The sequence below is a fragment of the Liolophura sinensis genome, chromosome 8 (assembly GCF_032854445.1).
Source record: "Liolophura sinensis isolate JHLJ2023 chromosome 8, CUHK_Ljap_v2, whole genome shotgun sequence".
In the NCBI taxonomy this organism is placed as follows: Eukaryota; Metazoa; Mollusca; class Polyplacophora; order Chitonida; family Chitonidae; genus Liolophura; species Liolophura sinensis.
The window spans coordinates 21,462,287-21,487,681 of NC_088302.1; the positions used below are offsets into that span (position 1 = coordinate 21,462,287).

At 38.0% G+C, this 25,395-nt stretch overlaps 1 protein-coding gene across 2 annotated transcripts in view; it reads left to right on the forward strand.

Annotated features, from left to right (window-relative positions):
* Positions 1-23,292, forward strand: part of LOC135472577 (alpha-1,3-mannosyl-glycoprotein 4-beta-N-acetylglucosaminyltransferase B-like) — a 48,163-nt gene extending 24,871 nt beyond the window's left edge. For both annotated transcript variants that reach the window (XM_064752136.1, XM_064752137.1), the window contains exons 3-14: positions 4,680-4,839; positions 6,783-6,961; positions 7,647-7,780; positions 9,309-9,358; positions 9,978-10,091; positions 13,014-13,089; positions 13,502-13,616; positions 14,711-14,841; positions 15,597-15,704; positions 17,388-17,587; positions 18,708-18,987; positions 20,081-23,292. In XM_064752136.1, coding sequence (XP_064608206.1) covers positions 4,680-4,839; positions 6,783-6,961; positions 7,647-7,780; positions 9,309-9,358; positions 9,978-10,091; positions 13,014-13,089; positions 13,502-13,616; positions 14,711-14,841; positions 15,597-15,704; positions 17,388-17,587; positions 18,708-18,987; positions 20,081-20,107 — 1,574 coding nt within the window. In that variant the 3' untranslated portion in view covers positions 20,108-23,292. The remainder of the gene's footprint in view (positions 1-4,679; positions 4,840-6,782; positions 6,962-7,646; positions 7,781-9,308; positions 9,359-9,977; positions 10,092-13,013; positions 13,090-13,501; positions 13,617-14,710; positions 14,842-15,596; positions 15,705-17,387; positions 17,588-18,707; positions 18,988-20,080) is intronic.
* Positions 23,293-25,395: the final 2,103 nt, after the last annotated feature.

Sequence of the window (25,395 nt, forward strand, 5' to 3'; positions counted from 1 at the left end):
GATCTGTCTGGTTTCCTCCCCACCACGAAGCTGGCTGCCATCTTATATATATATATATATATATATATATATATACTGCCATCTTATATATATATATATATATATATATATATATATATATATATATATATATATGCCCCCTTGGGGTTTCTGGGGTGATAAGAATAGGACCTCAGCCCTCTAGGCAAGCTTGTCGTAAAAGTCGACTAACCTAGAGTTCTCCTGTGTCAGCCCGGTGAATATTGGTTGTGTGAGAGGCAACCGGGGAGCGACCTGTTTGCCGTGGGTTGCGACCCGTAATCTCCGAGGACGGGATCCTGGTGGCTGAGGGTGTGTTGGTCTTGCGAGATCCTCACGCCCAACACGTCACTTTGGCCCTTACTTGGAGTGAGACGGGAGGTCGGATGGGCCTGGTCCGATCAATCAGCTTGGTCATGTCTTGCCTCTGCATTGTCCCAGAATTTCTCCATAACACCATTCCTTAAAGAAAATGTTATTTCTGAAACTTCGTTTACAGACTACGTTTTGAGGCGGTGGCTCATGGGTCAATCGAGTAGATTGAATTTAACCTTTGGTATAAATCAATCTGTTCGAGTATACCTCATATGGAATCCTTGGTGTCTTTCCTGCCGGGTATTCCCAGGTTCAGGCATCGCCCTTGTTGGCACTCCGTAGTGGGTGGCGAACATATGAGATGAAATTTATATATATATGCCATGTCTTCCTCAAACCTTTCAGTTAATGTCTCCAGTATATCTAACAGGCCTTCCTCTCAGCTGATTTCAAGTACTGATAAGTAGAGAAAATTAGAGGTTTTGGCTGACTCAGTTGATAACGAACAGGACAGTTGGCCGGCTTTCATCGTTCTCTCAACAAAGAGTGAACAGAAGCCGGCCTCAAAAATTCATCCAGTTGTACTTAAAGGCCTTGCAGGGATCAGCAGGTACTTTAAAAAAAACGTCAAAAAGTTACGATCTGGAGACATTCTCATTGAATGTTTTCGGAAACAACAATCCATCAATTTATTAGCTTTGAATAAAATAACTGATATTCCTGTGTATCCCCTCATAATTCCCTGAACAGCTGTGAGGGAATTATACGTGACAGGGATCAGGATATCATTGATTTATCAGAAAAGCTAATCTGCACAGAACTGAAATCGCAGGGTGTTGCCAGAGTGAAACGCTTCACTATGAAGAAGTCTGGTAACATCATTAAACTAAGTACATATCTTCTAACCTTCAACAGTAAATCTATTCCGTCGTATATCTACATTGGCCCGTATAGGGTTAATGTGGAGTTGTATATCCCTAACCTGACACGTTGTTTTAACTTCAAAAGTTTGGTCATGGCAAGGGCCAATGCAAAAATAAACTGGTTTGTTTTTGGTGCAGCAGTGAAGGTCATGATGGTTTCGACTGTAGCAGCACAGCTAAGTGCTGCAGTTGCAGTGGAGATCACGTGGCCTCCTCTAGGGACTGCCCACTTTCCGTAAAAGAAAAACAAATAATCACTATAAAAAACTAAAAACAATATATCATATCAGGAGGCCTGCAAACTAGTCTCGCCTCCTAATACTTCACTGCAGACTTTATTTGCCAATGCGGTCAAGCGAGTAGCATCTGTTGCTACTCAAACCTCCTTGACTTGGCCCATTGGAAACGACAAACCTAGTTCTCTACAACCTGCTGCTCAACCTGCCCATAATCCTGCTCAACCCAGACGACTACAGTAACTCAAAAAGACCCAGTAAATATTACAAAACAAACTGATAACCCTGAACCTGATCAAAGCAAAAACAAACCTGCCATATCTAAGTCTGAAAATAAATCTCGTAATGAAAATAGTAAACTAGTGGCCCACAGAGCATCCCTCTAAGGCCACTAGGGACCCTGTCCAAACTTTTAATAGGTTTGGATCGTTGGAGGACGTTGGTCCTTCAACATCAGATGCTGAGGTGATGGATACATCACCCGCACCAGGGAGATCTAACAGCCGAAGGGTCGTCCACGGTTCAAACATAAAGAGAAGTCCCCCATATGCCTTCCTCCATAATGTCTTCTTTAGACAAAATTATACAATGGAATTGTTGAGGTCTTAAGGCAAATTTTATTGAAATAACACAGCAAGTTCAATCTTTAAATCCAGCTGCCCTGTGTCTTCAGGAAACTCACCTGAAGACATCTGACAAAGATAAAAATTATTCATTAAATAGTACTTATTCAAATGAAGAAGAGCGAGCTGCAGGCAGCTCCTCGATATTCATAGATAACAGTATTATCCACAGCCCTGTTGCTCTACATACAGAGCTTCAGGCTGTGGCCGTTCGTGTTTCATTGTGTAAAACAGTCACATTATGTTCGGTGTAGATACCTCCGAACAGTTCTTTGTCAGCTTCTCAGTTACATAATCTTACAGAACAATTACCTAAACCGTTTATTATAATGGGAGATTTTAATTCGCATAACCCTCTATGGGGCAGTAATAACATTAATAATAAGGGCAAGATAGTAGAAGACTACTTATGTAAGGAAGAACTGTGTTATTTCAATGATGGTTCTAATACCTATTTACATCCGGGTAATGGCACTTATTCTGCTATTATCTCACTCTCACGGATCCAGCACTTCTCCCAGATTTTTCTTGGAAGGTACATGACGATCTTTGTGGTAGTGACCATTTCCTATAATTCTAGAGCGTATCACTTTTAATTCTTTAGAACGTGTGGCTAGGTGGAAATTCAATAAAGCAGATTGGATCGCATTTGAGATGTCCTGTGAGGCCTGATATCGCTCCAGATCCTCCAATGATCCTATATTAAAATTTAATGAGCTTGTTTTACGAGCTGCCGATAGAACTATCCCTAAAACCTGGACAAATCCCAAATCCAAAAGTAAACCCTGGTATGATAAGGACTGTCGTAATGCCTACTGATGATAACTAAACCAGGTTCGTATTTTTTCGAGCTAAGGCTCGTTGATTACTCAAGTCCAAGAGACGATCTTGTTGGCGGAACTTTGTTTTGGGCATTACATCAACAACACCCATGCGTAAAGTCTGGAACATGGTTCAGAAACTTAAGGGCAAAAAATAATAAAGCAGAAGGTCAGCATTTAAAACATGGAGATAATATATTGACTTCTCCTCCGATATAGTTAATAAACTAGCTGAGGACAATTTCAAAGAAATCTTCTTCGGAGAATTATACTAAAGAATTCCAAAGTGAGTGAGTGGGTGCTTGGGGTTTAATGTCGTACTGGAAAAAAATTTTCCAGTCATATGATAACGAACTTGTAAGAAGCAAGAGACAGCCACCTGACATACAGTATAAGAGGTTGCTTTGGCAGTTATAATCAGTAAGTATTATTCATATGAAAGCTTCAGCCTGACAAACATTTTTTTTGTTTTAACAATAATGTGCTTCAAAAAACACAGGGGTAAATAAACCATGCATGACCAAGTCACTCAAGCATGCTATTTTACCCTGTAGGAGTATCACTCACTGGGGTTTGCCCATTGCTCTAAATGCATATCTCGCACTTCCTGAAGAGCGCTGATGAATTGTATTGGTTTTACTATAATGTGTCTCCTATCATACAAAAGCACAAAAAAAAGGCTCGTGGACTTCGGTATGTATGTGGTTTTTAAACTTTAGCCTTCTTTATACCCCAGCAGTCAGCCTAAAGTCAACCTTGTGACATCAGTGGTGATAGCTGTCAAAAAAGCTCCATTTGGGAAAGAGTCTAAAAAATTTCTAAACGCTGGCAGAAAATTAGCATCAAAAAACACATTGGTACTGATATATAGAGGATACTGCGCGTTGAAAGTTGAATACCATAAATATTGCTTTCATGAAAGGTGGAAATGATAACCCACAAGACTTGTAGCGTCAAGTTAGCTATCATTTCCCTCTTTTGTGCGATATTCTGTGTATTATTTTTATTTTGATAATATGATGATTTTGTGTACTTGAAGGTTATATATATTGAATATTTTAGCTGCAGGACTGTATAGACCTGTAAATAGCGTGATGCTGTGTATGACGTCATGTCTTGTTGCGTGATGTATAAGAATGTTAAAGTTGACTGAACTTGTATTTTGACGTCATTTCGCTGAGCTTGGAATGAAATGTCATAAAACAGAATGTCTCTTTGTTGACATCATGGCGTCTGGGTATGTAATAACAGACCGGTTTGCTGACACATCTAACTGAGTATTTGAGGTATCGTTTTTATCAGTGAAGGTAATCCTAACATTTTACTTTACTTTAATATGTATATATATTTTTTTGATATATCAAAATTACAAAAAAAAGACACAAAAAATTCATGTTTTGGCATAAATTTGAATTTGCCTGAAAGACATGACTGCTTTACCAGATACTTGACAAGCCTTCTTTAAAGTTCTTAGTATAATTTGGTAAGTTCCTCAGTAGCTTACCAAAAGTGAGTGATTTACGTGGGGGAACTGCGGTTATCCAACAATAAAACTGACTGCCGTCGTATAAGAGAACAGTTCTTCAGTATGACCTTGAACAACAATCAATCATTTGTCAGTCAGCCTTCGGCTGTGTCAGTGACAACACTCAAACCAATTGAGTAATGAAGGTCTGCAGATAAATAAACGAAGATGTAATCAATGCATTCCTGCTGTTTTATACATGTACTTATACATTTCAGATGCTACCAATGAAGTTCTGGTGGAACACCGGCTAGCAGAGATGAGGGAGCGCCTGGAGTTTGCCCAGAACCTGAACAAAATCCGTGAACATGACCTCAAAGTGTTGCAGAGCCAGTTCAAGTTCATGGTCAACTCCCAGGCCAACCTAGACAACCACAGGTATCAATCATCCCACTGGCTAGTATTTTAAAACTGGGACCAGTTCAACAAAGCCAAGCTCTGATTAATTAACATTTGAAATTCCACACAAACACTTATTTTTGAATCCTTGGAGCTGCTAGCAGGTCATGCTAAGAAAAATTTGTCACAATTTTGACTTCTTACTGTTGGTATTAAACTATGCACCGCAGAATTTTAGACTTTCAACTTACTAAATCGAAAACTGCTGGAGGAATTGCTCCTAGCCGTGAGAGCAATGTTTGACATGACCAGAAAGCTAAAATGCAGTTCTCACTGAAGGAACTATGCCAGTCCCAAAGCCTAAATTTGTGCTTTAAAGGAAAGGACAACACTGGACGAAATGTGTATTTGCATAGACAAAGTATTTCACACATCGTTTAAAAAGCGTAACTTGTGCACACATTGAAGCAATCAAAAGCCGTGCTTTCAGTTTTAACCAATCAGGAGCAAGTTATTTCTATTATCCAAGGGAGCACCTGTATCTGCTTACCTGAACCCTGTTCTACCTTTTAATCATATGTGCATGGGGTACGAGTGGCACTCCTTCATGTTTCCACTTGCTTTTATCTTGTAAGAAGTCCTCGTTAAAAATTGTTTTACAGAGTTACCAAGTATGTCAGATAAAAATGTTTGTGGTCATTTACGTTTACATTTGTCTCCAGTGCTCTTCCCATAAAATAAGTCAGCTTATATTATTTGATGTCTTTACCTTTAAAAGAAATGGTTAAATGATAAGGATCAAGGTAATCCGGATTGTTGTTTTTTTTTTTTTTTAATTCTAACCACTTTGCATCTCACTACTACATGGACCTGTTCTGCTAGACTTGTATCTCTCTCGCCCCAATTTGATGAAGTTTGACCATGTCTTTTAATTAACATTCTGGAATATACACAACTTGCACTGGTTATTGATTTCACAAACTTAATACACCTTTTGATAACAACTGCATGTCTTTTTTTTTTAAAGTTTCACGGTATATGTACATATATATATATATATATATATATATATATATATATATATATATATATATATATACCAAAGACCCTGCAGTTGCATTAGATGCATAAATCATAGCATAGGCAGGTGACATTGTCACATTCCAAAGCTTAGTCTTCATAGTTATATATTGCCGTACACTGTGTGACTTTTTACTCATTTTTAAATTAAACCAGACCTGACTTATTTTTTAGTTCCCATTACCTCAAAGGGTGTCATGAAACAAAAATAAATTGTAATATTGCAGTGGTTTCCTTCATACATGTGTATACATTTATAATTTTGAAAATGCATGGCAAACTGAGTTGTACTGATATGATGGTTCATCAAGACATTTTTTGTTTTCGGCATACATGTTTTTAAGTTCTCCCATTGTTTACACAACCTTTTACGTTAATTTTATTTATTTATTTATTTATTTGATTGGTGTTTTACGCCGTACTCAAGAATATTTCACTTGTACAACTGCGGCCAGCATTATGGTGGGAGGGAACCGGACACAGCCAGAGGGAATTCCACAACCATCCGCAAGTTGCTGCCAGACCTTCCCACGTACGGCCAGATTTATGTTAATTGATATAATCCCTACTGCTAAAACTCCATAAGCCATTGACCCATAAGACCACACATTCATTTCCATTTCCCTGTCAGCAACCTTTGGATGGTCGTGGGTTTCCCTGGTTTCCTCCAAATATAATGCTGGCCACAGATATATAAGGGAAATATTCTTGAGTATGGTGTAAAACATCAATCAAGTAAATAAATCAATGAAGCAGTCAGCCTAAACAGCCCCGGTTTCCCACCCACCCTTACTCTGAATGGTGGCCACAGGCCTGTAGGCTAGAAGTTACGTAGACAAGTGACACTAACGTCGTGATTATGGGATTGATTTTGATAACAATTGTTCTTATTTTCCCTGCAGCCGTGCCTCCTCTAACGAGTCAATCCTCAGAGAGATGCAGCAGGCTCTGCAGAATTACAGCCGTCAGACAGACCACCAGCGCATCTACATCCCTAGTATTTTCAGCTACCTGCCTCACCTGTTGGGTAATGATGGCAGTGTGCAGCCCGCCTTCAAGATCTCCCAGAATAGGATAGGAGGTAACCTCACACAGTCTTGTATGAGCTTTAAAGAAACATGTTGCCGATGGCAAAAGAAAAATTGTCATCTTCACAAAGTTCAGACTTCCAGATGTCTACTGTCGTTTATCTGGCTTTGAGTGGACAGTCAAATGATCCAGGCTTTTTTTCACTATAAACAACACCCTACATTTTATAGTACCTTTTTATGTACCCTGTAAACCTTTTCTGATAAAAGCTAATGGCATACAAAAGTTTGGGAATTTGAATATAAAAAAATGCTATTAACAATATTGTACAAATTAAGCATCAACTCCCTGTTATCCCAATTATTACTGAGTTGTTCAAGTACACAAAAGGAATATTTTCTTCACTTCTCCATCTACTTTACCCAGGGTAAGTTCTGGCTGAAAAAAGCTGCTGGTTTTCACAGCATCAAAGTGAACCAGGAACTGTGCAAAGGAGAATAACAATGACAGTGACTATGAAAGTTGGATAATATTTATCTAACTATTTTCAGATTGAGCTGTAAAATAGGTGTGTATGATTCCCTGAACTTTAAATTCGGAACACCTGATTTCGAAATTTTGAATTTTCCAGTTAAATTTAAAATCAAATTTGTTGTGTGGCAGTAGGGTCTTTATGACATTGCCCACAGGTCTTGCAGCCTATACATACACTGAGCATTTGTTGCAATGTGTTTCAGTGACTATGGTCTATGGAGTCCCCACGGTGAAGCGAGCCCGAGAGAGCTACTTGATCCGCACCCTAGAACACCTGGTGAATGGCTTAGATGAGCAGGAAAAAGAAGATTCTCTCATCGTGATCTTTGTTGGAGAGGCAAGTTCTATGTGATTGTGCTTTCATTTTTTTTGTTCCGAAAAGGTAAAAAGGTGTAGAAATTCAGCCAATGAATATGCTTTTTCTTTGATATTCATTGACAACGTCTAGTTAAATACATGACCTGACAACATGATCACTGCAGAATGTTGAGAAAAGGTCTAGAAATTCATCCAATGAATATGCTTTTTTCTGAGATATTCATTCACAACATCTAGTTAAATACATGACCTGACAACATGATCACTGCAGAATGTTGAGAAAAGGTGTAGAAATTCAGCCAATGAATATGCTTTTTTCTTGGATATTCATTGACAACGTCTAGTTAAATACATGACCTGACAACATGATCACTGCAGAATGTTGAGAAAAGGTGTAGAAATTCAGCCAATGAATATGCTTTTTTCTTGGATATTCATTGACAACGTCTAGTTAAATACATGACCTGACAACATGATCACTGCAGAATGTTGAGAAAAGGTGTAGAAATTCAGCCAATGAATATGCTTTTTTCTTAGATTTTCATTGACAATGTCTAGTTAAATACATGACCTGACAACATGAACACTGCGGAATGTTCAGAAAAGATGTAGAAATTCATCCAATGAATATGCTTTTTTCTTAAACATTTATTGACAACGTTTAATTAAATACATGACCTGACATCATGAGAACTGTGGAATGTTGAGAAAAGGTGTAGAAATTCAGCCAATGAATATGCATTTTGAAAAGACATTCATATTTAGCTCATGTGATTTGCCTGTTTAATACATTCTGATTGCCCTTTGTTATTCATTGGGAGTTTTTGAGGTTTATCATGTCTTTAAGGGATAAAAGTGATAAAGCCTATAAAGTTTTACTCTGACTGCGTTTTCGCTTTACATCACTGCCACCACTAGACAAGCTTGACCTTTGGAGCCTGTGTGACACTCGTAGGCATGTTTAAGCTTATCCGTTCCAGTGGTGTCTTTGTGCCGAACTATTCAAACACCTGTCATGAATAAAATTGTTCAGGTTTTGGTTAGAATCATGTTGTATGCACTTTAGATAAGGAGAATGCATGTGTATAAAATATTATTAGAACAGTGGTTGAGACACGAGTTTTTGTGAGTTCTCCCATCATTTCCTGCCTCATCACTGTGACCACAGTGATCTTGGCGTTGTTCTTGCCTCATCACCATGACCCCACTGTAACCTTGGCGTTGTTCAAAATTTCAGTACAAAATTTGCTAGTGATGGCAGTGATGTACAGAGAGCGGCACATGTACTATAAGGAGTATGCTATGGAGTCTTACATGACCTGCCCCAGGAATGACCCCAAATCTGACATTTATGGTCAAACGTGAACAGCTTTTGTTTGTCCTGGAGGTGTACACAAAATATCATTACAACATCTACTATATACTTAAAGATGTCTTCTGGTTTCCATCACGCATAAACCTGTCTGATGTCAAAAAAACGAAAAATTGGTCACTTTGATTCAGTTAAATAAAATAAACAAATAAAGACATCTTCTCTTCTCTTGTAGCCTTTTGATTTGGAGTACGTTAAAGAGGTGGGCAAGGAAATAGAAGCCAGGTGAGTGGAAATTTGTTTTGAACTCTGACAATTGTCTGTATTTGTTGCTAGGTCTGTCCGTTGGGAGGTCCAATTTTTGACATCAGGCCTTTTACAAAACAAAGGGCTTGAGTTCAACTGAGTATAAACCTCAAAGAATGAAAGTAAAACCTGTAAAAAAGTTTTTACAGTTGTAGGATTTTGTTGAGTTCCAATTGTCATCCGTAGCATTAAATTAGCAGCATTTGCTAGCGTAAAACTTATGTTCGATTGACATTATGCCTTGCAAATGCAAATTTTCTGGAACACATTATTCTCAGTAGTTTTGGAAGCTTGCTTTACAATGGTGATGTAATGTATGAAGCCAGATATCATTGAGGTACAGTGCAACTGACATTCGTAAATCTTTTGTCAGCCGTAATAATTGTTTGAGGTAAATTTTCGCAAGGCAGATTTGGGAAACAACATTCAAAACAAACCACCGAATAATTAAGAAACTATGTAAGAAATCAGAACAGTCATGTATGGAGGAGTTGTCAGCAGTGTTGGAAAGACTCAAGAATTGTTCTAGACAGGTAAATTTAATCAGTACTCCCAAGTCGTGAATAATAATAGCAGGTCATGTCGGTTTATGTTCCAGGTTGCCGGAGAGCGTGAAAAATGGCCTGATAGAGGTGATCGCCCCTCCAGCCTCCTTCTACCCTGATCTGAACCAACTCCAGCTGACCCTGGGGGATCCTCCAGAGAGAGTGAAGTGAGTATGATGCCGACGCGTTATGGCAGATTTGTCAGGGGTGAGGTATACATATGCATGTAGTGATACCGCTCAGTCCTGGCAGCACCCAGGATTTGGCCTTGGGTGGGTTAGCAGTAATATTTATTTATTTGATCTGATTGGTATTTTACTCAAGAATATTTCACTTATACGACGGCAGTCAGCATTATGGTGGGAGGAAACCAGGCACAACACGGGGGAAACCCACGACCATCCGCAGGTTGCTTGCAGACTATCCACAGTTAGCAATTATAATCCATGCTGACGATGAGTGTCGTCCTTTCAACATGTCATGTGACATATCATCACTTAACAATTGGCCAGTCAAATTTCAGTTTTGATCTGTTCATGACCTTTGGACAAAATCATGATTTTTCTAAACCCCATGCATCGCTTCACAGAGACAAGTTACAGACCCAGTTCGACTTGTGAGCCATCAGGTCTATATTTGACGAAATTTTTTGTTCTATTGTCAGTCTTTGGCATAACTACATGTTTTAACGTAAATGATCCAACCTTTTGCCCCAAAATGGTCATTTTAAGAGGGAAAAACATGTCACAAAATTTTTTGCTGCTAATATTGCAAAACATTGTTCCTTCGCAAACAAACCTCAAAATATCTTTCTGAGATCAGGAGATCACTCAAAATCAGGTAAATGAGGTCAAATGTACAACGGTCATGGGTGATCTTTTGGCCATTTACCGTATTCTGATGGCACAAACCACTACGGGACCTCCACATGCAATTGTATTGTAATTTAAGCAGTACTTCAAGAATCATTGCCGCCGTCGTATAAGTGAAATGTTCTTGAGTACGGCGTAAAACACCAATCAAAAAATCAATCAATCAAGAATCATTGTTATTCAGTGGTATTCAATTATTTGAATTAATACAAAACAAGATTTGAACCCATGATCATTGTATCCGGATATGTTATACCAGTAGTGAGCTCCAAAAATACTTGCATCATGTGGAATACATACCGTAAATGACCTTAAGTTTTGCACATGAGTTGCTGTCATCTACTTTCGCATGATCTGAGTTGGCAGCAAGATGACAGTCCGTTTCATTATCCTGCCAGCACTTGCAAATCCTCGCCACATGGGGTCAAGTCACTGGCAGTGAGATGTACAAGTTTCCTGACCAGTAGGCTTACATATGCATCTCTTAATATACTCATGAATGAAATTGAAGAAAGTATCAGGTGGTGTCTATTAAAAAGCTTTAAATTTGAAACACTCTCTCAAAGCATGACCCACACGAAACAAGGAATGTACAAGTGCAAAGTACACTGCAGGCGAACCGATTATTTGGGTTAGGCCTATGTGGAATTCACCTCACACCGTTACCTGGTAAACAGTTGTCTGCTGAGAGCCCTCATTATGCAACGAATATGTGTACAAATGTATTTCAGCTAAAAACAAATTTCACTCAGAAATATTTGTCATCAACTTCCCGTGTCCATGTAATTCCAAATCTGTATGTCATTCTACACGCACATTTTGTTTCTTTACAGTTAGAACTGTCCTTCTATTGCAGAAGAGTTCCTTTCCCCACGTTTTGTATCGGGAACCTCCCGGTAGACACAGAAAACATACTTCACGTGAGGTTTTCCGAAAACTACCACGATTTACTTTTACCCCTTTACGGTAGCACTGTGTGCGAGTCTGGCATATCGTGAACCGAAATTTGTCTGAGTATTTATCCCTTTAGGAGTTCGCACAACACCATCACTGGCTTTATATCAAAATAAAATATAAGGTTTATGATTTCCTATGTACAATTTTGTCCAGAGGTGATTTCGCGTCCCCAGCAACAGATATGATTATCTTTTTGCCCTTCGCCAGCAAAAATCATGTTCTTGGAAATTTTGAGTCCTGTGAATGTAAGCAGCTTGTACCTACATGTAGACATAAAGCCAGTCTGTCTGACTCAAATTTCATGTGAGCGGACTTGGCTAAGTATTAACTAAACTAAGCATTTGATTTACGAAATATGGCCAGAAGTTGGCAGTCTTTCAAATTACACCAGAATGAACAAGAAATGTTTAGCTGCAGCGGCACAAAGGCATATGTGTAGGTGTCGCTTTAATCATAGTTTGACATTTTCATCGCGTCTGCTGGTAGGCCTAGTTTGCAAGTATTTATTCGTGGTATGCTAAATTCTGTTACAGCTTTGTATATGCTGCAGTTTAAAAGCAGATGTTTGCCATGACACTCCACATGCATAAAAGTGCAGGGTAGTCACGCTTAATCTCCACCGAGTTTTCTCCCCAATTCACATTTATCACAAAGTGATGATAATAAAACAACTTGTTGCTAAAATTATGATGATTAAAACTGATGAAACATGGATTGTTGGTGGTAGGAGCATAGATTAACTGCTCGGTGAAGCGTGAGCTTGTTTATTACAGCCTTGAACTGTCAGTATAATCCCCTGACCACCCCTGATGCTCTCTTGCGGCGCCCATTCAGTAAGAATTACAATCAACACAATGAATCCTGGAATGCACTTAAGGAGTCCCAGGGCAAGACTTTAGGTCATTAACCGTATGTCTCTTCCGTTCCAGAATGAACTGATTTGTACACTCAGTGAGGTATTTCCAGTGTTAGTCTATAGTTGCAGAATGTTGCAGCTCTTGTGAATTGTCATTTTTAAGCAGAAATCGAGAAGCAGCAGAATAAATCAACACTCAATTGAAAAGATCAATCACACCATCTGTTACGTTTTCCATCCAATTTGAAATAATAAAAAGCTGAGATGGCCAATCTCAGCTAGTTTCATTTGCATTCCTTTCCACCTTCAGAGGAAATGTTTATGAATGTCGTAGTACTTACGTTTATTCCACATGCTGGCGATATTTTTTATTATTGAATCTTTGTCTTCTTTTGTCTTCGTAGATGGAGAACAAAGCAGAATTTAGATTTTGCTTTTCTCATGCTGTATGCTAAAAATAGAGGTTTATATTATACTCAGGTAAGTGTACAGCACTTTTTCCCCTTTGTTTTTTCTAATTTTGTGTTTTCCTTCATTCAAGTTTTATAATATATAACGGTTTGTTTCAACAGGCTGAGCCACTGCCACTTCATTAACATCCCGAATCAAAGGGAGACAATCAAAGAATCATAGAGAGACAACCCGCTAACAGATTATAAAATACTTAGATGGTTGTGGTTTACTCTTTGCTGTGACATGATGTATTGATGGGAATGATTTGTGTCATAAATTTTAGAAAATTGATCTTTCTGTGTAATTCTTTGTCAGCGCTGCATAAAATGGCTTCTGACGAATTTATGTCTCAAGTTATGCATTCATATCATCTGCCAAACACTATTTTTTTGTCTCATTAGTTTTATTCTTTTGTCTCATTAGTTTTATTCTTTTGTAGCTTGAAGATGATGTGATTGCCAAACCAGGTTACATGGCAACAATGAAAAATTTTGCTATTAACCAAAAAAATAACAACTGGATTGTGTTAGAGTTTTCACAGTTGGGTTTTATAGGTAAGTGTGGCGGCAGTTATGTGTCGATGGTCAAGCTGATATGTTCATTACTCTCTTATATAAAAATACGTGGGGGGCAGATTTAGTCTTTTAATTGCTAAGACACAAGAGGCCTTGATACCGACCTGGTCTGCTACCAATATGTAGTTCACATCTGTAAGTCAGAAGTTTAAAAGTTTGTCAGTAATTTGGCCAAGGTCGATGGTTTACCTAAGGCACTCTGATGTCCTTCACCAATAAAAGTGAAAAACATCACTGTAGTGAAAGTATGACATCGAATAGCAGTCAATAAATAAAAAATATATTGGACAAGCTGGTAGATCTACTGGTAGAGATACTGTACTCTTGTGCACTGATTTAACATACCCTGTTCCCTGTGGTTCCCTGTTCATCTGCTCCTTTATATCAAGAGGCCTGTCAGAGTTTCTGCTCTTCATGAAGCTGATTAACATTGTAACAGGCTGAAGTATCCTTGATTTTTTGCAGTTTAAGTAGATATTATGAAACTGTTAGATCTAAAAATGTTGTGCCACTGGTGTCATTCAAAAACCTGTTAGATTTGTCTGTCTTGATGTCTTACAAGTTCAGGTTCCTGGCTCTCATTGTTCCCGTGGTGGTAATAAGCAGTAGACAATTCTATCCCGTGTAGTTTTACATGAAGTTTATATGTGCCTTGCAAATAAAACTGGCTACCATTGGTTGATTAACTTTAGTTGAATATGCCGTTATACACCAGTTAAAGGGATACAGAATTTATGTGATTGGCTGACAGTGGAGATAGTTCCCCTGGGTAAATCTGGCAGCCTCAGACATGCTTGAATAATGTACCCTGCAAAAATTCAGCTTAGGGTAAGCATAGCCTGGGCTTGCCCATCTGTCACACCAGCCACTCAGAATCGATTCTGTAGCCCTTTAAATTTATGAATGCTTTCATGTGTCACTCTTTCCAAATGTGCATGACGGAAACACATGTATGTGCAATATCTCTTTCACAGAGAAGATCTCACCTCTGTCACATGTAAACGAACTTTCAGACTTGACTCCTCTTTTCTAAATATATATCTAACTCGTTATGATGAAATGATCTTTTGCAGGTAAAATGTTCAAGTCACAAGACCTGCCGTTATTTGCAGAATTCTTTGTGATGTTCCACAACGACAAGCCAGTGGATTGGCTGCTGGACAACTTATTGACTGTCAAGTATTGTAGTCCAGAAAAGAGTCCTGTAAGCTAATATGTATTTATACGCTTGCCATAGATAAGTAGTAACCTGTCATCATGCTTCAAATGTAATCCAGACAACAAAATAGATCCTGACAAACTGAAAAGTTGTTAAGTACGACATTAAATCAAAAGCACTGACTGACTCACCCTTGGATCAAATGCTATGCTGATGATATCCTCTTACACATTTTGGTGGTGGCTGTTTGACAGAGTTGTCTCTCTTGTGGAGTTTCCGTGTTAACTTTTAGTGCAGAAGCCTGTAAAACCATTTTTGGCTGATTTTGCTGCCAAAAATATCAATCAAGAAATTCTTATGATATAAAAATACCCCATACAAATCTGCATTACTAGCTTCTCCAACCAGATTTTTAGGCATAAAACATTCACCCCAGTTTCAGATGTATTGGTTATCACTCACTGGTCCTTACTCGGTGCATTGTACAGAATACATTTATAGCAGTAAAAATGACAAAGTCCAGGGGTTCGTTAGAAGGTGGTTACCAGTTTTCTGCAGCGTGTTACTGCTGCAGAAAATGGGGCAGGTAGTCTACTACCTTTACCATTGCTCCTATTTTACTGAATTTTAATTTTCTGTCAGGTAGCAGAGGGCAGCCTTCTGTTCAAAGAGATAATGACAGCCCTGCACAGCTGCAGTACTTACCTATGCAATGTTAGTCACTGATAATGTTTTTACCTGCTCCTGATTTTAGGCTAAACTCTCTGACTAAGGGTGTGCATGCTGCTTTATGTTTACAGGCTCACTGTAGGAAGGTAGTAGCTGAAGTCAGAAGGCGCTACAAGCCTTCACTTTTCCAGCATGTAGGCATACATTCTTCTCTGAAAGGGAAGACACAGAAACTCAAGGTACAGTACCCTAATTCCTCAACCTTTTCACATATGAAACAGCAACTTTCAGTGCCATTTATGCATATTTTTGATTCGATTTTGGAGCCAAAACTACATTGGTTGGATCAGCTAGTTTCAGGGCTTGACAAAAAGTATGATTTTACCATTCAGCACCAAATAATGCCATCAGAATATGATTGAGTAAACAGCTTGCAAACATGCGAAAAGGTTGAAGAGTGACGGTGTCATATTTTTTAGCTTACTGTTATGAAGTAAACAGAAAGACTTTGGTGGCCTAAGGGTTAGATCATCATCCTCAGAGTCAGGAGACCTGAGATCAAACCCAGGTCAGGTCTCACTAAAGACTTTAAAAATAGTACTTGTTGCTTCCTTGCTTTGCATTCAGCGCTGAGAGGCTAGGGCAAGGAAATAGGACTGGTTGACCTTGTGTCTATAGCACAAAACTACATATAATGAAATTATAAAAAAAATTTATGAGAAAGGATACTTAATTAATCTGAAATATACATGTATCCTAGTCAAGTCTCCTGGCTAAGTATAACCAACAAATTGTGGGAGAAAATAGTTAGTATGTTGGCCTGTCATACATGTAGATGTATGTCAAACTTTGATCATTTTCTTCAAAATGTTCGCGGGGCCTCTGTGGCTCAGTCGGTTAGCGCGCTAGCGCAGCGTAATGACCCAGAAGCCTCTCACCAATGCGGTCGTTGTGAGTTCAAGTCCAGCTCATGCTGGCTTCCTCTTCGGCCGTAAGTGGGAAGGTCTGTCAGCAACCTGCGGATGGTCGTGGGTTTCCGCCGGGCTGTGCCCGGTTTCCACCCACCATAATGCTGGCCGCCGTCGTATAAGTGAAATATTCTTGAGTACGGCGTAAAACACCAATCAAAAAAAAAAAAAAAAAAAAAAAAAATCAAAATGTTCGTGTGACCATTATGGTCATGTCTATGCTATACTTGATGGTCAGAAATGTAACACTTACAGATGACTCTTTGTTATCGGCTATCAGAATTCTAGCAAAAATACTACTTGACATTAAAACTCATTGGGCCTTAACTCTTTTTACACTATTGTTGCTTATGTAAAGGTATATTTGAAGGTAAAATAAATAAGAAAATTGATTAAATATGCACATACAGCTTGAGACATCAGTGAAAATTTCATGTGAAAAAAACTTTCCATCTGTTTTTTGTGTCTGACAGTAAAACATACCTATTGACCAGGAATGTAAGTGAGATAAAAATGGTTTTAGCAAGGTTATCTCCCCTAATTTAGAACATAGGTAAGACTGTTTATACTCACAAGTTGTGCATGCTGGGTATTGACATTGTACTCCCCAAGATGACATGTAAGAGTAGATTATCAAATTCTGTTTAAACAAATGTTTCCAGAATTTTATATATATTTGGCACAATTTCAAGCCTGCTAGTAAACATCCTGACAAGGACTTTGTCAGGCATGAAATCCCATTTTATCAAGCACAAACTGAATGGTACCTGATAAACTATGTGTGTAAATAACATTGAACGAGTTTTGAAATTTGTCAACCACACCTAAAAATGTTCAGATCTGTTGTAGTCTTGAAAAATCACAATTTAGAATTTTAGAATTTGGTTTGTTTGTACCTTACTTGTCTTACTTGTGTGTACGTGTAAATGACGTCTACTCATGGTGTGTCTACAGGATAAGGACTTTGCTAAGCAAGATGCCAGCCTAATCCGTAGTCACAAGAACCCACCAGCAGAGTTGCGTACCTCCCTGACGGTCTACCAGAAGTACATGCTGGAGAAAGCGTACATGGGAGAGACCATTTTCTGGGGACTCACCCCCGAGGCTGACGATACCGTGGAGTTCCATATGAAGCCTCCTGTTTTCATACAGAGGTGAGACTATGGCCATTCCCCTGGGTGGTAGCTGGTCTGGCAAATGCTTACAAAGCCTTAATAATCAGTTGTGAAATGTGTTCGCAGGTGTTGACAAGGAAATCTGTAGTTTACAATGGAAAGTAATACTCAGTTATGGCTTAAGATGGAGATAGGAACAGCGCCATCTGGATGTTGTAATCTAATGCATGTAATATATAATCTGTTGTCATTTACTATCACTATTACTTAGTAATATTGCCCTTGAAAGTATACCACTAAGTTGTCTCCCTTCAGACAACATCCAGATAACACTATGCCCATTTTGGTCATGGGCGGATAACTGAGTATTGTTTTGCGGTAAGCAAATTTGACTTTTACATGAGAATTTCTTATAGCCCTTCCCATTCAGCTGTCAATCTCTTCACATCTTTGTGACTGCCACATTTCAACCTTTTTCTTGCATCTTGGTGACTGCTTTTTCAGTTCTATTTTGCACTACTTTGCATATTATTCAGCTTAATTTGCATATTTCAGTCCCTATCGTTTTGGCTGCAATATCTCTGAACCTATTTAAAGAAAATCCATGAATACAGAAAGGGGGCTGGAACATAACAGCACTGATTGAAGCTTATGCATGTAATTGATTCTTGAAAATTTTGTTTTCACTCTCACAAGCTTTGTGAATACTGATAGATGATGCCTCGGTGATTTTATGACAATCTTCCTGATTTGCAGTAAACGAGTAACTGTATTCTGACGTGTGGAGTTATCCCCCCTATCCAGCATTTCCTTATTTCCTAAGTCCTCATAACTTCTAACAGGGATGAGAATTTTCAGTTGATTTTGAGGGATGTGAGGATTTTTAAAGTATTTAATCTTTGACCAAAATGGCCAAAACTAATGTGTAGTAACGGGGGTCAGCTAATAAACGAAACTTCTGCTGATTTTGATAAAGATTCTCTTCCCTCAACTGTACATAGAATTGGTATCTTGTATTTGCAGGAAAATGTAGGAATTTGTGAAAAGCTCATTGAAATGCAACCTTTTAAGCCTTGTGGCCCATTTCCCTCTTACCTGCGATGGAGTGAGTATTTCTGTATTAACACATGTGGCTAATAATCCTTGTTTTTACTTTCAGTTTCCTTTTCCGGAGTGGCAATCGGGAGCACCCTGGCGATAAGTTCTTTAACACCACTGTGGAAATCCTGCCTGCCTCCCACATCAACGACAACGGAGCCATTATTGAGAACCAGCCAGGCTCCAAGATGTACCCAGAGGGAGACAAGGGCTTCCTGATTGTGGGACAGTTCAACAAGGATGGACTAGCCCAGGGACAGATCAAACCAGAAGTGGGCGAGATAGCTGTTATCCGTCTTCATTCTCAAACGAAGGGCGGAAACTGGGTGATTCTTAGCGAGGTACATGTTGATTACGTCTACAGTCCACAGCTCTCTTTTTATACATATTTCAGGGGTTGAAATAATAAGGCTTCCACCTACATATATCCCAGACAGGTAAACTTCTGGAATGAGAGCTGAAAACAAAATTGACTTCTAGCATATGACAGGTTTGTTTTTGCACACTGCTTGTCAAAATTCTAGCCTTGCAAGGTAACACTTTTATCTGTAGTTTCGCATTTGTTTAAAAGGAACACAGACTTTTTAGTCTGTTTTTGGACAGGTAGAAAAGAAATTATTAATATTTGGCCTCTGTATTTGTACAAGTTCATTTAAAAAAAAGACAACACCAGACTAAATGTACATATGGATCGGTAAAGTGTCCCACATGAAGTTTTGTGTTTGGGATGTTACATAACTGAGATATCAAAGCAGGCAAAATCCAACACGCCGAGAAAATCAATGCGATGGTTCTATCAATTTTGAGGCACAAGTTATCTCTATATCCTGACAATGCACTTGTTTCCTCTTAGATCATGCAAACCTTGGTTTGCCTTTTAACCACATGTCTGAGGTACAACTGATGCGACGTTGTTTTTCTGGTTGCTTTAATATAGTACATCCCATGTAAGGACTCCTGATTAAAAACTGATTTATTGAGTTATTAAATACATCAGCAAAAAATTGGCTTTGTTAAGGTGTTTAATAAGCTTCTAGATGTTAAATGAATAACTTGGATAATTCATGGCATTCCAAAATCGAAATATAAATCTGAGATTCCCACTGGTGATGTGGATAGAAGGTGTGAGTTCAAATCCAGCTTTGGGCAGGAATTTGTACATTCCCCAGTTCCCACTTTCTGTAAGGACTTTAGTAAGAATAAGTACATTCGTTAAAGACAACTGGTCTTCCACTAATATGATGTACAAGTCCCACACATACAAACTTGTTTGGTTTGTAATTAGGCTGCCAGTGGTTTACATCTGGGGCTGGGGTTTCCTCCAGCCGTAAGCTGACCACTACATTCTTGACTGTGGTGTTGAAAAACCATCAATCAGTCCATAGTTAACATAAGGATTCACTATAGCTGTTGGTATTTTGTTTTAATTTTCAGATAATGCTTCAGACACCAAAGAGGTGACCTTTGACCCATTAGTATGTTTTGCTCCTCATGTCAGCATTAGCTGAAGCCCCTTCTACCTGTCTTTCGGGAACAAGATGACACCCCTTTATTGTGAAAAGCCACACCATTCGTCACAGGATTCAAGGTGTTATTAAGTCATATATGGTGTGATAATATTTTGAGCACTTATCTTCTGTTTTTAAATTTTATCTGTTCTTGATCATTGTGTGTAATTGTTCCGAATATTAATTATCATGAATGAAAAGGTGAGCATTTTCATGGAATGATATGCAATTCCTTATCACAGCTGTACCAGATAGGAAATGAATGGCAACTGCCATTTAAAATATGAGTCTTACACATACTTCTAGAAACTCTGGGCTTTATATTTGTTTTACAAAATCATTTTGTCAACATGCATTGTCAACAGCGTATTTTAGTCATTCTTTTACAATAATTTTTTATGCTAGCAAAGTGTTTATAGTATTGGTTGCACAGAATTGAAATATTTTTAGTTTAAGCAGTTTTATAAACTCTGTAGTGGTGTACTTAAAAACTTAAAAGTTAAAAACAACTTCTTAAAAGTTGTAAAACTGTTTGTGTGATATTTGATCTAATTTTTGTGTTTGCTTCTGTTGAACCGGTCTACCTAATCATGTGATCACAACAGTCAAAGCTCTCGCAACATTGTGAACCAAAAAACAAATATGCAACATTTTTTCAGTCTCCACATGCATTGAGATGCTTCATTGATCTTCTGCCCCATTTTCATGCGCATTTTATGTTTCTGTGCCAAATAACTGTCTCATCTGCCTCAGCTATTCATGCTTATGTTTAAAGAACTCATGAAAAGTTACTTCAAAACAAAGATTGTGGTTTATATAAGAAATAAAGAAAACTGTGCCAGAAAAAAATTTTTTTTTTTTTTAAATATTTGCGCGTATCTCTTAATTACCACTATATATAATGCTTTTTGCCTGTCAGTGTTCGAAAATGTTACAGAAACGATGCCAACATTTAAATTTATTATTGGGAAACAGCTTAAGCTTCCTCCAGTCAAACTTCTCCCTCACAGATTTGTTTTGACAGCTGTGGCCTTCGACCTCAGTGCATTTGACTCCGGACTGCTGAATCAGGACTGACCTCTATGGCCTGTAGTTTATAACCATTTTTATCTCTTAAGAACAAGGCTGGGGAACTTTTTTTGTAGGAGACATTCTAAACTGCTTATTAAAAAATAAAAATAACACATGTTTTCATGAACCATTTAAAAAGAAAACATTCAAGTAAGATTGTTCTTTGACTCACAGCAGCAGTAGGATATCACAAACATAAAGTGTACATGTATTATTATATTTTATAAAAGTACCTCTAAAGACAAATCTGGGAGCCGCACCCTTACCAACTTGTCCCTTACTAGATGTGAACAATACTGAAATATATGGGGTTTATAAACTTAAAAATGGGGAAGAGGAGAGGGTTGATTACGTCAGATATTTCCATGTACAGTCACTGAGTGTAATGAATTTATCTCATTGATGTCCCTATCTCAGCTCCTCTTGGGTCATTTGGTGAGAGCTGAAGAAAGGGAGATAATCCACAACATGCCAGGTGAACTTGAGTGATTTGTGTGGGACAATAATTTACCATCAACAAATCCAATCAAAGGATTTTGTCCATAGTCAGTTAGTGACCTCCTCTGTGAATAAAGTTAAGTACAAAGTCAACTTCACTTTCCACAGTATTAAATAAGAAAGCAATTATTTGATTGGACGAATAAGTCATTATTCAAATCTAGTAAGTGGCTAGTCCATGAAGAGAGTGGCAACTTACCTGACTTCACTGATTTACTTTTGTTAATACTTGAAGGTGTATTTCAGATTTATATACTGCACTTTAATTACAAGTAACCCTTGTTGAAAGTGTTAATGAACAGTTTAAATATAAATATCATTGATATAATCTCTACAGGTATTGCTAGTCCGCTTCTTTTTTTTTTTTTCAATCATCAATGTATAATGTTTACTTTATGTGGGAATGCTGAATACTGCGTTTTCATGTAACTTTATTGCTATTTTGAAAACAGCCTTTTTTTCAAATTTATCTGGTGAATCTAAAGAATGGAACAAACAATTGTGTATTTGTTAGAAAGGTTGGTCAAATTCCATACTTGTCATACAACTGATCAGATTCAAACCAGATTAATACTACAGCCAATAAGAAAGCTTTACGTTTTTTTTTTCACATCTTCCCTTTACAGTATATAAATTTGAAGGCAATTGTATTTTGTCTCCGGTGGTACATGGGAAGGTCTGCTAGCAGCCTGCTGATGGTCGTGGGTTTCCACTGGACTCTGCCAGTTTTCCTCCCATCATAATGCTGGCCGCCGTCGTATAACTGAAATATTCTGGAGTACGACGTAAAACACCAATCAGATAAATCAAATGTATTTCGGGGGGTTTCTTTATAATTATTTCTCTTACAATCCAACCAATAGTTGGGGGAATCCCACCGAAATAAAAAATAGATAAAAAATTTATATTATTTATCTTTAGTGATTTCTTTTTTTTTAATTTTTGCTTTGCAGACAATCCCAATGATGTACTCCCTTCCCGCTCAACTAAGTTCTGATGTAATTTCGTACCACACTTTATTCCTGTACTGTTGGGTCCTCATTCTTAGAAGGGCGCGGCATACCAAGGAGTTATTTTGTACACATTGGGAGAAGCCTGCCTCTGTATTGTTCATGTTGTGCAAAGTTATATATGTTTAGCTTCATATGATAATGTGTTTGCTGGAACTTCCTATAAAAGCAAGATGTAAGATATGTGCTGGGATATATTGTTACTCAGTATGTAGTAGTATTTCTTCAGTCTTCGTAATAAGTGTATCGTACTTTGTTGAAGAGGGAAAATCAGTGGCATCTGATCTGAAGTGTGTGTGTTGGTGGTTTGGTTTTTTGTTCCTTTTGTTTTTTTTTTTTATGAAGTATCTGTTTTGCTAGAACCTCGAGCTTGGCAACATTTTAACCTAGCAGACTCTCTCACAAAGGTACACTATCTCTTTAGGAAGCGCCCACCTTTACCGCATGCCTTTGTAAAATATGTATATTGTATGAACAGCTTGTCATAGCTAATAGATACAGTGTTATGACAAACTGTTACATAGTTCATTCCATTGTTTTTGAATACATATGCTTGAAAGATGTTTGTTAACTGTGTAATTATTAGTTGGGCTGAAGACATCAGCTTGGCCAGGATTTATAAAGGTGTGTTTGATGAAGTTACCTGTACATATATGTTATTAATATAAACCAAGTTATAGTATAGAATGATGAAGATTTATCTTTGATAAAAATCACTTGTATTTGCCAAATTTTCAAGATGAAATTTTTTTTCCATTATTTTTTCTGTACTCTAGTTGTGGTATTTCTCATATATCTTTACAAAGACAAAGAGTACTATATTTATAGTCTGTTTCTGTTCTGTGTTGGGTTTGTTGTTTTAAACTATCAAGATGCTGTACATAACAATGCTATTGGATCAGCTGTGAACATTACTTCTAGTGAACACTGATGTCATGATTTCCTCATGTAATTTTGGAGAGAAAAATTGGTGAACTGGGCCAATTTCAGGGCTTCACAAAGTATGATTTTATCAGTCTACACAGAATATTTATCCTCAGAACATTCTTGAATACATGCCTTGAAAACTTGCAATAACATTGAAGAATGAGGAAATCGTAAAACTCCTTTCTGTCTGAATCAATACAGTCCAAAGCTGTGAACTCATTTGTTCTTTGCTTTATTACGTCACAATTATCAGTGTATGTATGCGCCTAAAACATATATTAAGTACGCATGCACTGCGACGTCACAGAAGAAAAAGATGTGGTCTACCGTCATTTGGACCTTCTGTGTAGTTCGTACTTGAGTCGCCCATTACAGTATGTAGCGTTAGACTTTATAAGCTTACAATTTTTGTTTTGAGACACATTACATGGTTGGCAAAACACTACCAACTTTGATCACTTTACTAAACTTTTGTGGAACCGTGCCCTGGTTATCGTTAGCATTGCGTACGGTTGATGCTCCTAAGTTTCAGGTTATATATGTGTAGGTACAGTGTATGTTTAGCATTGAGTCATCAACAATTTTTCACAGAATTTATGTATAGTGGTAAACAAGCGCATATATTGTGCTGAATTATTGCAGTGATATGTATGCATAGACTCTCATATCATGAACATGGCATTCATGTTCACATTTGTTACTAGCAGGGACATATTAAACTTTTCCCTTTTTTTTTAAAAGGCTCTATTCTTAATCCTTGGATCTGTAAGCTAACTGCATTTCCTCATGAAGCAATCTTTAATACTGTATTTGTTTTTGTCAGTGTGTTTCAGTAATACTTAAATGTCCATTGTTTGGTATGAACTTCCAGGTTTTAGTACAAGGGTAAGAATTACTTTACTAATACCCGAAACATACCATATCACTATGAAACATATCTGAGGAGAATGTTTGTTTTCCTTCCCATTACAAATGACAAGCTAAGTCTTCAGTTACAGAAACATTCCAGTGCACTGCATGAGCGGTGAAACCTCCATCGCTCATGTCCCACGATTCAGCGAAGTGGAAATGAAAGTACATGTAGCTCATGGCCAGTCTCTGAGAAACAATTTTGGAGGTAATGGAGGTAATAAAGAGGTGTATGTTGTGCGTTATTTTTTGTACCCATGATATGTCATAGTTGGATGTACATGCAGTTGGACTTTCAGATGAAGTAGGCCTAATTTTGAACTTGGATATGTCTTGTCAGAGTTAATGCATTCAGAAGTACTAATGACGAATGCAATACAGCAGCCAAGTACTAATGGTGAATGCGACACAGCAGTACCAGCACTAATGATGAATGCAATACAGCAGCCAAGTACTAATAGCGAATGCGACACAGCAGTACCAGTACTAATGGCGAGTGTAATACAGCAGCCAAGTACTAATAGTGAATGCGACACAGCAGTACCAGTACTAATGGCAAATGTAACACAACAGCCAAGTACTAATGACGAATGAAATACAGCAGCCAAGTGCTAATGGTGAATGCGACACAGCAATACCAATACCGATAGCGAATGTAATACAGCAGCCAAGTACTAATGATGAATGCAATACAGCAGCCAAGTACTAATGGTCAATGTGACACAGCAGTAGCAGTACAATGACGAATGCAATACAGCAGCCAAGTATTAATGGTGAATGCAACACGGCAGTACCAGTACTAATGGTGAATACAATACAGCAGCCA